The following is a 15,400-nucleotide window of genomic DNA, read 5'->3' as shown; positions in this document are numbered from 1 at the left end:
CCTGGTATGCGATAAATAGGCCCAACACCATAGTAGGAGAAACATGCCCATATCATGATGCTTGCACCTCCATGCGTCACTGTCTTCACTGTGTACTGTGGCTTGAATTCAGAGTTTGGGGGTCGTCTCACAAACTGCCTGTGGCCCTTGGACCCAAAAAGAACAATTTTACTCTCATCAGTCCACAAAATGTTCCTCCATTTCTCTTTAGGCCAGTTGATGTGTTCTTTGGCAAATTGTAACCTCTTCTGCACATGCCTTTTTTTTAACAGAGGGACTTTAAGGGGGATTCTTGAAAATAGATTAGCTTCACACAGACGTCTTCTAACTGTCACAGTACTTACAGGTAACTCCAGACTGTCTTTGATCATCCTGGAGGTGATCATTGGCTAAGGCTTTGCCATTCTGGTTATTCTTCTATCCATTTTGATGGTTGTCTTTCATTTTCTTCCACGTCTCTGTGGTTTTGCTCTCCATTTTAAGGCATTGGAGATCATTTTAGCTGAACAGCCTATCATTTTTTGCACCTCTTTATAGGTTTTCCCCTCTCCAATCAACTTTTTAATCAAAGTACGCTGTTCTTCTGAACAATGTCTTGAACGACCCATTTTCCTCAGCTTTCAAATGCATGTTCAACAAGTGTTGGCTTCATCCTTATGTAGGGGCCACCTGATTCACACCTGTTTCTTCACAAAATTTATGACCTCAGTGATTGACTGCCACACTGCTATTTTTTTGAACACACCCCTTTCAACTAATTCAACTAATTGCCCAATTGCACAGCCTTAAGAGCGTGCATATCATGAATGCTGGGTCTCATTTGTTTTCTGAGAATCTACTGAGCCTACTGGTAACTTGTTTGCCACGTAGCAATAAAAAAATATACTAAAAACCTTGATTATTCTGGTTAGTCACATTGTACTGCTATTATTTTGAACAAGACTGTATGTGGTAAACAAAGTGTACAAGCAAAATGTATAACCGCACCCTGGATTGTGAAACAAAACCCATTCAAAAATGTGTGGGAGATTTACAAAGAGTGAACTGCAAGACCTGGGTGTCAGCTGTCACATTTCTTGTGTCAATCCACTCTTAAACAACAGACAGCGTCAGAAGCGTCTCTGACTGGACTGCTGCTGAGTGGTCCAAAGTTATGTTCTCGGATAAAAGTAAATTTAGCATTTCTTTGGAACTAAGGGTCCCAGAGTCTGGAGAAAGAGGAGAGGCACACAATCCAGTTTGCTTGAGGTCCAGTGTAAAGTTTCCACAGTCAGTGATGGTTTGGGGTGCCATTTAATTTGCTGGTGTTGGTCCACTGTGTTTTCTGAGGTCCAAGGTCAACGCAGCCATATACCAGGAAGTGTTAGAGCACTTAATGCTTCCGGCTGCTGACCAACTTTATGGAAATGCAGATTTCATTTTCCAACAGTACCTGGTTTGAGGACCATGGTATCCCTGTTCTTAATTGTTCAGCAAACTTGCCTGACCTTAACTCTATAGAAAATCTATGGGGTATTGTGAAGAGGAAGATGTGATATGCCAGACCCAACAATGCAGAGGAGCTGAAGGCCACTATCAGAACACCCTGGGCTCTCTTAATACCTAAGCAGTGCCACAGACTGATTGACCCCATGCTACACCGCATTGCTGCAGTAATTCAGGCAAAAGGAGCCTCAACTACGTATTGAGTGCTGTACATGCTCATACTTTCATACTTTCCAGTTGGCCAAGATTTCTAAAAATCCTGGTCTTAAGTAATATACTAATTTTCTGAGATACTGAATTTTGGATTTTTCTTAGTTGTCAGTTATAATCATCAAAATTAAAAGAAATAAACATTTGAAATATATCAGTTGAAGATCAGTTGAAGATTTTTAAGTGTCACTCAGCAATTAATGAACCAAAAATTAAGAACAATCCCTGCAAGTAAGCTTACGATGGGCCTGTATCGGCATAGCCTAAGGGCCCCGCACAGGTTTGCTCACTGGCGAAACGTTGGCCCCTTAGCGCTGGCCCTGCATGGGCAGCCCTCACTTAGCCCCCAGGAAGCCCTCAAATAGAGAAATCCCCGGAGTTAAATGAACACTGCTGGATGTATATATTGTCCCATCTTACAGAGTGTTAAAAAGTAACAATGAAGCAGAATTAAAAGCTGTGTTATCCTCTTTCTCACCATCTCTGTCTGAAATCTAAAATTGCATTTTACATCTTACTTGTAGAGTCATTTTCTTACTTTAGGTTGAGATTTTGTTTCATTTAAAGTCACCACTATTGTGATCAGTGGTTGATTTAGTTAAACTTGACTCTTGCCTTGTTCAGTCTTTTGATTGCTATAACTTTGTGTGTTTAAAACATGTTTGTTATGGCAGCATGCGATCCTTTGGTGGTGGTCAGTTCAGTAAATAAAGTCTGAACATCATCATATAAAAACTTATGTATTAATTTATTGTTTGCACACTTATCAGACGGATCTTTCTCTTACAATGTGATACTACAGGAGGAGATCCAGCTCTCTCTTAGCAGTTTGTCTTTCTGAAGAATTTTGAAACACTGACACTTAAAATTAACTGCTCTACAATGTAGACACACAAATATCAAGAATCAGAGTATGAATCACAATGATGGTGACAATAAAACGAAAAGCTTCATGCTGCAATGCATGCTGGGTATCAACAAATTACAAATCTCATCCAGAACTCCCAGAATGCACTGCGGCATGAATAAATAATGACCTTTTTTATCATTTTCTTTGTCACCATTGTTGAGATTCATACTCTGATTCTTGATGTCTGTGCATCTACGTTGTGCAGTGGTTAATGTTTATGTGCACACTATCAAAATCATTCAGAATAATAATCTGCTATGAGAGTTCTGGACCTTATACTGTAGTATTTCATTATTAACAGAAAATGATGCTTCTGATGAGGGGGGAAACTATATTAATAAATCTGTTCATTAAATGATTATGTTTGATAATGTTTATGTATCAACCATCAATATTCAACTACAATTGCCTTTTCTTTGCTATAACATGTGTTTTAAACACACTTAGATATAGCACTTAGAACACACTAACAAGCCAACAGTCAAGAGTCAAAGTCCAATTAAAACAACCACTGATCACAATAATGGTGACTTTAAATGAAACAGCCAACATCCTAACATAAGTTAAGAAAATGACTCTAAAGTAAGATGTGAAATGCAATTTTAGATTTCAGACAGAGATGTTGAGAAAGAGGATAACACAGCTTTTAATTCTGCTTCATTATTACTTTTTAACACTCTGTAAGATGGGACAATATATACATCCAGCACTGTTCATTTAACTCTGGGGATTTTTCTGTATGAGGGCTTCCTGGGTGCTAAGTGAGGACTGCCCGCGCAGGGCCAGCGCTAAAGGGCCAACGTTTTGCCAATGAGCAAACCTGCGCGGGGCCCTTAGACTAGCCCTAAGTGGGCCCATAAAGGGCCATTGTAGGCTTACTTGCAGGGATATGTCAGTTTGTATAAGAGGATGGATACCCGAACCGAGCCTGATGGGACCCGGCGGTACCTGACGGGCCGGGTTCGGATAGATATTTAGAAATTATGTTCAGGTTCGGGTCGGGCTCGGCGCAATAAGGCATTGAACAAAACAGCTTATTATAATATGTAGGTAGCCAATGAGCCTAGTTCAAAGCGATAGTTCATCTTAAAATGAAACACGCGCTTTCACATCACCTTCTTATTCATCTAATGTTTAGTAGTGGGTTGCGAAACAACTTCATAGGTCCATACTGCCACCTACTGTATCAAGTGCACAGTATGAGAGCGTATATACACTATACGGGGCTCCCGTTTCTCTGTGGATAGTGTTGTATTAGAGGTAAAAAAAAGTATATAAATAATGTTCGGTTTCTCGCACCAACCGATCGTTTCGTGTCTTAGGACATCGATGTGTCGTCACGAGCTGCAGGGTTTAATTTGGATTTGTCTGTGCATGTTTTTTTCTTTATCGGATTTTTGTTTATATCCACTTCCGTTATGCAACTGACAGACTAAAACGGTTGGAGTTAAAAATCTAAATTTGTGTTCTACTGAAGAAACAAAGTCACCTACCTCCTGGATGGCCTGAGGGTAAGCTAATAAACATAAAAGTTTCATTTTGCGATGAACTACCGCCATCCATCTTCATGTGTGCGGAAATGTGTTTATGTTGCTGTGACAAGCGATTTTTAACTGTTTTGGGCTCTGGTCGGGTTTGGTTACTGCCCTTTCGGACACGTACCGGGCTCGAACAGAAAAATGTGGCTTGATCCGCATTCTAGTTTGTATGTCACAACTAAATATTATTTAAAAAAAAGAAAGTGCTCTGTAACGGATTTACAGGCGAGCCATTGCAAATGTGTTCCAATGTGCATCAAATTTTTCCACATTTGTATCCTGCATCCAGCCTTTCCAAGTGGTGTGCTGTGACGGGTTTACCCCCCTTTTACCTTGCCGTAAGGGCATTTCAGATTTTTCTTTACATTAGACCACCCAAGTTTGCACGGTCACGTCGCATTTTCGGCGCAGTGCGACTGTGCATCGAAGAACGTGCTTGACAAGTGGGATAGAGCTGCTTGTACAGCTGCTACTATCTTGTTCTATGTGCACATGCATACCCACACCAGCAAGCAATGTTCCTTTTATAAATCACAGATCAGCTGAAAGTGTGCGTACGTAAATCTGCCTGATTCCCTACCCTATACACACCCATTTTTAACCATAAATAGTCAATGCAAATCACCTCCTGAATGCTGATCCTCATATTAATGAGACTGGCATCCAATTGTTTGTTCGTAAGCTAAATGCACCCAGCCAATAAATACAACCCATTGTCATAATCCTCCAACATTGCAAGGACGCAGCATTACACACGTAGATCACCGCAGCATTTATATATTTTTACAGCAATTATATCGTACACCTTGCCAAAATCACAGCATAAATGTAATCAAGATGTTCCCTTATCACTAAAATAAAATAGATATGTGTTTTCTGCTTATTTTGCACACATGTCTGATATATATAGTTTAAATTTAAAAAACATAAATCAATTTCCTTTTACATTACAGACTTGCATTAACTTGTACACATGTGAGTAAAAATTTTTTTTGTATAATAGGCGAACTGTCAGGATTCTGCCACGAGAGTCTGTTTTATATTTATGTTTTATTGTGGTGGCAGAGTTCTGACAGTCTCTTGTTTCATGTGGAGGTTCATGCCTTGTTAAGTGTGGCATGGCCTCTGGTGTCCCGTCTCTAGGCCCCGCCCCCTTGTTCTCCCTGTTAATTATTCATTATTAGTTCATCCCTTGCACCTGTGTTGCCCTCGTTTAGTTTCCCTATTTAAGCTCCTCTTGTCTCTTGTCTAGTGCTGGATCATTGTGTTCATTCCTGTCATGTCAAGCTGTGCTCATTGTTCATTCAGTTTAGTTTTCATCTAGTCTTGTTAATCATGTTATGTCAGTGTATTTCATGTTGTATGTAGTTTTGCCCCCACGTGGGCTTTTGTTTTCTTGTTCTTTGTTATTAAATGTTCAGTGTTCACTCCCGATATCGTTTGCGTATGGGTTCATTCGTCCATGTCTCCAGTTCCTGACACGAACACATGTTTCTTCATGACGTTTTTGGTCATAATTTGGACTATTATAATGATAATAGAGAGAAACGATTGTCTGAGAGCTTGACGGCATTTCCACACTTTGACATTTGATGATAAAAATGCACAGTAATTTAGGAAAATATTTGGTTATTTACACTGTGTTTTGCAGTTATCTAATGGATGCGTATTTCATGGTATCCTAAATTTCATGCAGTCAGGTCTTCTCATGCTCCCATAGTGGACATTGTGCCGTGAGACAGCGCTGATTAAATATTTTAAATTATTTTTTATTTAAGATTGAATTTTACAAGATGTATGTGAAACAATTATCACTCAGTACAAGTACAAATAACGCTGCTGAATTTCATCATCATGATAACGTGGATCTAATGTATGATAAAGAGTGAAATTAAATGTGTGTGTGTGTGTTATCAATACTTATAATCGTTCTTGTCATATTAACTTTCTTCAATCTGATTTCAGTTCTCTTTCTCGCCATCTGTGTCGACAATTCCCATTAACTGTCTCCAGAATGTGCTAACGCATGGGTCAGATGGGTTTACTTACAGGTGCGCACATTCTGCTGTCAAGTTTTTTAATAGATCACAACCTTTGCATGGGAAGTAGCGTACGCACTTTTTCAGCCTTGTTTTGTTCGTACACATACTTTATAAATGAGGCCCCAGATTAGCTCTTCTGTTGTTCGGTCTGAGGATATACTTTAAGATGCTTGTGTTATAACAGCGAAGCTCTATACGTTGTCATGGCAGGCATTGGCCAGTACACTGGCTTTGTTCTATAAAAAAGCTTTAGAAAATCGAAAGAGGGTAGGACCTCCCATATGTCTCATGTCTCGTTCCCGTTTCTCAGGGAACCAAGGTTACGATAGTAACAAAGACGTTCTTGTGTTCCTTGTCTTTCTTGCCTCTCCTTCAGTGATTCTGCTCATTGTCATCAGGTGTCTTTAATAATCAAATAATCATCACTGAATTAATCACATAAGTATCCAATTAACTCTAACACCTTTTGGGTGTTACTTTAATACCCTGCTGGTGGTAAATCCTTGAAAACCACTTAGTCCCACACAAACACAGGTATTTATAACAGTGACTTTAAGCGGTTTGGCCATTCGTCCACACAGACACGCAGTATCACGTCACCTTAGTTAGGCTTCTGATTGGCCAAGGTGGCTTTACGTTTTGAGTTATATCACCGCCTGCTGGAGTGGCATGCTCTTGACAGTGCATGATCACTTGTTTTTGCGTGTTCATGTAGGCGGAGATTTCTTTTAAACCAAGCATGTGTGGAGGGGAATTTTTTTAAATCACAGGAGGAAAAACTTATAGTTATTAAAAACACAGGTTATAAAAATACCGGTGTCGGTGTGGACTAGGCCTTATTATGTTTCAATTTGTTCATCAATGGGTAATAATGGAATCAGTGAATCAAATATTTATTTCAACAGTTCAAGTTTAGACTGTACATTCTCATTTCTCAGCAGTCCCAATTGGGCTTATTGAGTGTTAAAGTCATCTTCTACTCACCTAACTGAGCTGCTCTGGTCCATTCCTACCAGCTGATTCTAGGCAACTGTACATCCATGATCACTATATTTGAGTGTTAAAATGTTAAAATTAACACATTGTTATTTTGTTTTTCTTTCTCAGATTGAGTTTTTGTAATTTAACAGACAAAAGTTGTTCATCATTGGCCTCAGTTCTCAGCTCAAGCTCCTCAAGTCTGAGAGAACTGAAACTTAATAACAATAAACTGCAGGATTCGGGAGTGAAGATTCTCTCTGATGGACTGAAGAATACAAACTGTAAACTAAAGTCATTACAGTAAGTTATTACAGTTAAACTTCAAGGGCATATATTTTCTAAAATATCTATCAATGTATCCATCCAACTATACATCCATCTTCCACAGGAATTTATGAGCAAATGATTTTTCATTGAAACAATGAAAATTCCAAATGAATGCATACAGCAAAGATTGCAATTTGAACTTCTACAGTACAAATAATTTATTGTGAGATTTTTACATGCCATTGTAGTCCAGGCAAAGGAACACGCAAGAACAATTTTTTTAAAGGCAAAAATATACAGTCCCATCAAGCAAACCTTGACTTACATTTACATTTAGTCATTTAGCAGACGCTTTTGTCCAAAGCGACTTACAAGTGAGGTAAACAATAGAAGCAATTATGGCCAGAGGTGTAAAGTACTCGAGTAAATGTACTTCGTTACTGTACTTAAGTATTTTTTGGGCTACTTTGTACTTGTACTGAGTATCAAAAATATAGGCAACTTTTACTCTCTACTCAATTACATTTTTGATTGGGTATTTGTACTCTTTACTCCACTACATTTGAAATGACACTTAACGTTACTCGCTACATTGTTTATTCGTCAAATAAAAACGAGACGAAAGTGTCAGAGAGTGATGATGGATAGAATCTGTGGTCGCGAGGTTACACGGACACACACAACTGAGGGACTTCATTTGGCTCTGCGCAGAGCAATCGTATGAAATCAAAGTACTGCGAGAGCGAATCAAATGCATATGGAGAAGTCTGGTCTCGCGGTACTTTGATGTCAAACGCTGAATGGCTTGCGTTGAGCCACCGTAGCGGGACATCTGCGTGCTGCGTATGTCATAAACTGTAGAGAAAAGTTCGCGTCTGGTTTGAGAGAAGAGATAAAGAGCAAACATATGGATGCATATCACATTTGCTTCAGTCAAGGGACCCTTTGTTAAACATGTGATGCTACAATCAAAACAGAAGTGATGCGCGATTTCAGGAGGGTCTTCCCGCAACTCAAAGGCAAGCACAAATGTTTATATACTCTGATGCTACCTTATCAGCTAACCTGAGCTTGTACATAACTTGATATAACTTACTATATAAGCCAAAATAAACCAGCGAGGTCCTGTACTGATTGCCCGATTAACTTAAGTACATTATAAGATTGATAATAAGTGTACAATTTTACTGTCCTCACATTTAATCAAGTATGCTGTAATGTATTTACTGTAAGAGGGATGCATATGACGGAAGAAATGTAGTGCACTTAATGTGAGATGGTGTTACGTACTACATGTGTTTTCAATTAATCTTTCAAATGAACAACTTCACGTTTTTAATATGCATTATCATATTTCTGTTAGTGTAATTTTAGTTTACTGGAATTTTCTAAATATAAAAATTATATCTTTTTTAGGATAGGCCTATATAAGAATATTTGGTAACACTTTACAACAAGGTTCATTAGTTAACAGTAGTTAATGTATTAACCAACTTGAACAAACCATGAGCAATACATTTGTTACATCATTTATTCATCTTTGTTAATGTTAGTTAATAAAAATGTAAGCTTTAATTGTTTGTTCATGTTAGTTCAGAGTGCATTAACTAATGTTAACAAGATTTTAATAAAGTATTAGTAATTGTTGAAATTAACATTAACAAAGATGAATAAATGCTGTATAAGTGCAGTTCATTATTAGTTCATGTTAACCAATGTAGCTAACTAATATTAACCAATGAACCCCACTGTAAATTGTTACCATATATTTATATCACAAAGTTAGGCTATATATTTTTCAGCATGGCACATTCAAGTACACAATGACACTAGACTAAAATTAAATGGGTTTAAATTAAATGTAATTTAGATTTCTAGACTAAAATCTTATGGCATTTAGATGAATAAAATTAGACAAAAAACTAAATCAATTCAGATGACAAAAATATGACTAAAACTAAATAAAAATTTAGTCAAAAGAAGACTATGACTATGTTTAATCTGTGTTTGTTCTGCCAGGTCAAAATTTTAAGGTGTTTGATTTCTTTTCTATATTAGGAAATAAAACCTCATAAATAAACTTTCTTAGTTTTCACTGCCCAGACCTACAATGTCTCTTTGTGTTGAGGACTAGTGCATCTTTGAGCCAACATTCAGTACGAGTAAAAATACTTGAGTACTTTTAAATTGGGTTACTTTAATACTTTTACTCAAGTCGTATTTAAATTGGTGACTTGTAACTTGTAGTGGAGTAATTTTTACAGTAAGGAATTTGTACTTTTACTCAAGTATGGCTTTCAGCTACTCTTTACACCTCTGATTATGGCAACATAAGAACAGCAATACATAAGTGCACTGGAAATAGTCTCATCAAGTCCAACACAATATACATAGCCAAGGGTATGTTAGTATTTTTTATTTTTTATTTTTTTTTTAGAGGAAGGTAAATAGAGAAAGAGATAAAGAGAAGGGTAACTAAAGAAAGATAGTAAATCTGTAATTAGGAAGTTAGGTAATGGTGGAAGAGATGGGTTTTTAGCCGAGTCTTAAAGACAGCTACAGTGTCAGCTGATCGTGTCACGACCGGCAGATCATTCCACAGTTGTGGGACAGTTCCTGAGAAGGTACGAGTTAGTGTTTTCTTCCCTTTTTGAGATGGTACCACAAGCCATCGCTCGGTGGCAGAGCGCAGTGATCGAGAGGGTACATAAGGCTCTATAAGCAAGCGAAGGTAAGGGGGTGCTGACCCAGTGGTGGTTTTAAAGGCCAGGAGCAGAGCCTTAAATTTGATGCGGGCTGCTATAGGAAGCCAGTGTAACTTGACAAAGAGAGGAGTGACGTGCGCCCTCTTTGGCTCATTGAAGACCACTTTTGCCGCTGCGTTCTGAATCATCTGTAGGGGTTTGGTCGTGCAGGCTGGAAGTCCTGCCAGTAGCGCATTGCAGTAGTCCAGCCTGGACAGGACAAGAGCTTGGACCAGGACCTGCGTAGCATGCTCATCTAGGAAAGGTCTAATTTTCGTAATATTGTAGAGGATGAATCTACAAGAGCGAGCGGTGCTGGCAACATGCTCCGTGAAGCTAAGCCGATCATCAATGACCACTCCCAGGTTTTTGGCCGTCTTGGAAGGCGTGATGGTCGAGGAACCTAGCTGAATGGAAAGGTTGTGCTGAATCTTTGATTCAGATGATATGACAAGCAGTTCTGTCTTCGCAAGGTTAAGCTGGAGATGGTGATCCTTCATCCAGAGTGAGATGTCCCTCAGGCATGCCGAGATGCGGGCAGAAACCGTAGGATCATCAGGGTGGAACGACAAATGGAGTTGAGTGTCGTCTGCATAGCAGTGGTAGGAAAAGCCATGTTTCCGAATGACAGAGCCCAGGGATGTCATGTATATCGAAAAGAGCAGCGGTCCAGCACAGAGCCTTGAGGGACCCCGGTATCAAGACGTTGGGGTTCGGAGACATCACCTCTCCAGGATACCCGAAATGACCTATCTGAGAGGTACGACTTGAACCATAGAAGCGCTGTGTCAGTGACACCCATAGACATGAGAGTCGACAGGAGGATGCGGTGATTGACTGTGTCAAACGCTGCAGATAGATCCAGTAAGATCAGCACAGATGATTTGGAGGCTGCCCTTGCCTGCCTTAGGGCCTCAATGACTAAGAGCAGCGCAGTCTCGGTGGAGTGACCACTTTTGAATCCAGACTGATTGCTATCCAGGAGGTTATTTTGTGTGAAGAAAGTGGAGAGCTGGTTGAACACAATGCGTTCAAGAGTCTTGGAAATGAAGGGAAGAAGAGAAACAGGTCTGTAGTTCTCTAGCATAGCAGGATTGAGAGTGGGTTGCTTCAGCAGCGGGGTTATCCGGGCCTCTTTAAATGCTACAGGGAAGGTACCAGTGGAAAGGGATGAATTGATAATGTGAGTGAGAGCAGGGATAACAGACGGAGAGATGGCCTGGAGGAGATGGGTGGGTATGGGATCTAGCGGGCAGGTAGTCGGATGATTAGAAGCCAAGACCTTGGAAACATCTGCTTCGGATAGGAGAGAGAAGGAGGGAAGGGAGCATGTCTCAGGGATTTGAGAATGCGCAAGAAACGGCGGCTCGGAGAACTGACTGCTAATAGTTTTCGTTTTCTTCACAAAGAAGGAAGCAAAATCATCAGCCATTAGGTCGGATGAAGGTGGAGGGGCAGGGGGACAAAGAAGGGTAGAGAAGGTCTTGAAGAGAGTGTGAGAGTCAAGTGAGTTGTTAATCTTTGAATGGTAGTATAGGGTCTTTGCAGCGGAGACATCCTTGGAGAAGGAGGCAAGAAGAGACTGATAGAGGCAGAGATCAGAAGGATCATTCGATCTGCGCCACTTCCTCTCTGTAGCCCTGAGTGTGGAGCGATGCTCACGGAGAACCTCAGTTAGCCAAGGAGCAGGAGGTGTGACCCGGGCCGGTCCAGATGTCAGAGGGCATAATGTGTCTGTGTGTTGGTGAAGTAGGGACTCGCTTGAGGTCAAACGACGCAGTCAGGGTGTTGAAGTCATCTGCCTGTGGTTTCTCCTGGTGGATATTGAAGTCACCAAGTACTACTAAAGGAGTACCATCCTCAGGGAATGAAGACAGAAGTATGTCTAACTCCTCCAAGAAGTGTCCAAGTTGACCTGGGGGGCGATAGATAACTAAAAAATGCATTTTTGTAGGGTGGATGATAGTAACAATATGCGATTCGAAAGAGTTGCTGTCACATGAGGGGGTTTGCTGTTGGAATTTCCAGTCCTTTGGGATGAGCAGACCAGTTCCTCCACCCCTTCCTGTTGTGCGAGGACTGTGTGAGAAAGTGTAGTTGTTGGAGAGGGCAGCCGGAGTGGCAGTGTCCTCTGGTTTAATCCATGTCTCAGTAAGTGCTAAAACAGAAAGGCCAGAATGTGAGGCAATGGCAGTTATGAAATCTGCTTTGTTGATAGCAGATTGGCAGTTCCATAAGCCAATGGGAAGAGAGAGTGAGGCAATAGTGGAAGGTGGGAGAGTGCGGAGGTTATTAATATTTCTCCCGCGGCGACGTGATACAACAGATTTACGAGTTGTAATGACAGTAGAGATTTGAAAGCACATAGTAAAATTATAAGAATAGGAAATGTACAAGAGAGGAAAAAGAGTGCTATATAGATAAATAGAAAAAGTTTGTACAAAAAGTGCAATACTCAAGTGCCCTGTCGGTGTCTCTGTTCGGTGGAGTCGCGCAGGTAGAGTCGATGGTCTTTACACCCTTCGGTCTTCACACGATGAGGGCTGCACGCGACCGCTGCCGCGGTGGACTGCCTGCTTTTATAAGTGCTTCAAATGTGGGCTGAAACTCAGCAGGCCACGCCCGAAAACAATCAACAACAAGTTAATGGCCGAAACTACTACTGTATTTACTGTAATACACTAACACACGCGAGGACACGCGAGAACATACGCGGATTGCAGCACGTGAGACAAAGGTAAACAAGAGAGCGTTTCTTAGCAACGACACTGCGCTAAAACTTCACAAGTCTAAAATCAAATACACTTACACGTTTCTGTGGACTCCTGTTGATAACTGCTTCACCTTGCTAAACATTAATCAAAGATAGCATAAGTAAACACAATATGCAGTTTTTAAATGAAGGTTTTTTTTATGAAGGGAAAACTAAATCTGAAACCACATGGCACTGTGTGAAAAAAGTGCTTTCCCCCCAAACCTAATAACTGGTTGGGCCACAACTGTAGCAACAACTGCAATCAAGCATTTGCAATGACTTGCAATGAGTCTGTAACAGTGCTGTAGAGGAATTTTGGCCCACTAATCTTTGCAGAATTTTTGTAGTTCAACCACATTGGAGGGTTTTTCAGCATGTACAGCCTTTTTAAGGTCATGCCAGAGCATCTCATTAGAATTGAGGTCAGGATTTTGACTAGGCCACTCCAAAGTCTTTATTTTGTTTATCTTAAGCCATTCAGAGGTGGACTTGCTGGTGTGTTTTGGATCATTGTCCTGCTGCAGAACCCAAGTTCGCTTCAGCTTGAGGTCACAAGAAGATGGCTGGACATTGCCTTTCAGGATTTTTTGGTAGACCACAGAAATCATGGTTTCATTTATCACAGCAGGTCTTCCAGGTCCTGAAGCAGCAAAACAGCCCCTGCCATCACACTGCCACCACCCTATTTTTCTGTTGGTATGATGTAAAAGTAACGTTCTGTTACTTTTACGTCAGGTGTAATGGACACACACCTATCAAAAAGTTTAACTTTAGTTATTTTCCCAAAAGTCTTGAGGATCATGGAACTCTGCCATGCAGGCCATTTTTGCCCAGTCATGAACACTGTCCTTAACTGAGGCAAGTGAGGCCTGCAGTTCTTTGGATGTTGTTGTGGGGTCTTTTGTGACCTCTTGGATGAGTCGTTGTTGCGCTCTTGGGGTGATTTTGGTCAGCCGGTCACTCCTGGGAATGATCACTACTGTTCCATGTTTTTGCCATTTGTGGATAATGGCTCTCACCGTTGTTTGCAGAAGTCCCAATGTTTAAGAAATGGCTTTATAACCTTTTCCAGACTGATAGATTTCAATTACTTTCTTTCTCATTTGTTCCTAAATTTCTTTGGATCTCAACATGAGGTCACTTTTGAGGATCTATTTGTCTATTTCACTTTGTCAGGCATGTCCTTCTTAAGTGATTTCTTGATTGAGAACAGGTGTGGCAGGTAATCAGACGTGGGTGTGACTAGAGAAACTGAACTCAGGTTTAATAACCTACAGATATGTTATGTTTTATGTGGTGGGCAAGCATTTTTTCCACACAGAGCCATTTGTGTTTGGATTTTGTTTTCACTTTATAATAAAACCCTTCATTTTAAAATTGCATGTTGTATTTATTTGTGTTATCTTTGATTAATATTTACATTTGTTTCATGATCTAAAACATTAATTAGTGACAAACATGCCAAAAAATAAAATAAAAAGTGGGGTAACACGTTTTGACACCACTGTATGGTTTTAAAAGTGAAGGTGAAAAGTTTTATTTTCCAGGTCGCTACAGACATCTTTTTACACCTAATCCTTTTCTACGCCTAATTTTAAAGATCACAGTTTTGCTTCATTGTAAATAAATTATAACTAGCTATTGATAAAAAAAAATTCCCTTGAACTTCTGCTTCAAACTTTATCACTCTTTGTTATTTTAAATACTGGTCACATTAGTCACACACATATTATTCTATTTAAAGCTATGGTCTACAATTTCAAAAATTGTTCATTATTAATAACCTTGTTTAGATGCTGGTTATGGTTCTACAGTAAAATCCTAATAATATGAAGAGAAAAAAGAATTTAAAAAATCCATTCCTTCTATTGGATGTACAGCAGCAGAGAAGTTGACCAATGTAAGCTGTCCGGCCGGACAGCTTTGGTCGACTGCTCTCATCCAATCCCCGCTCCACTTGAAACTCCACCTTGCGCTCGCGTCTCCACCCCATCACACCCCACCCCGCCCGCAACATGAAATTTCTGACAGTGTATGGTAGCTAGCAAAGTAGCAACAGCTCACAAATGGAGAAAAACAAACCGACAGCAGCAAGCGGCCCCTGCTTGGAAGAAAGAGAAAGTCTGTAGAAGAAAGAGCGGAGATAAAAACGGAGACTCAAACGCTGGACTCAAAGTCGAATTAATATAGGGTCCGTCATTGACCGTTGAGGAAGCTTCAGGGAGATATGGGACTGAAAACCGAAGCTGACACAGCTGACCTTTTTGTTGAGCAGGTACGCATTTATTTATACTTTTATAGTGTGCGGTGTTACATGAATATCTTTATATCAGTCTGACAAGATGCTCATGGCGGACTTTTTATTGAGCAGGTATGCATTTATTTATACTTTTATGGTGTGATGTGTTACATAAATATCTTAATATCAGTCTGACAACATTCTCATGCTGCCGGTCGGCATTGGAATG

The 15,400-nt window shown here is 40.1% G+C and overlaps 1 protein-coding gene across 1 annotated transcript in view; it reads left to right on the top strand.

The window, feature by feature from the left end:
* The window catches only part of LOC135767482 (NACHT, LRR and PYD domains-containing protein 3-like), a 61,649-nt gene that overhangs the window by 19,813 nt on the left and 26,436 nt on the right, over window positions 1–15,400 (top strand). Inside the window, exon 8 of the mRNA XM_065277210.2 lies at window positions 7,293–7,466. Within this exon, the coding sequence (XP_065133282.1) occupies window positions 7,293–7,466 (174 nt within the window). The remainder of the gene's footprint in view (window positions 1–7,292; window positions 7,467–15,400) is intronic.

Source organism: Paramisgurnus dabryanus, chromosome 6 (genome assembly GCF_030506205.2).
Source record: "Paramisgurnus dabryanus chromosome 6, PD_genome_1.1, whole genome shotgun sequence".
Lineage (NCBI taxonomy): Eukaryota > Metazoa > Chordata > Actinopteri > Cypriniformes > Cobitidae > Paramisgurnus > Paramisgurnus dabryanus.
The sequence above is the reverse complement of the archived record's forward strand: the minus strand, read 5'-3'. Positions and strand labels throughout refer to the sequence as shown.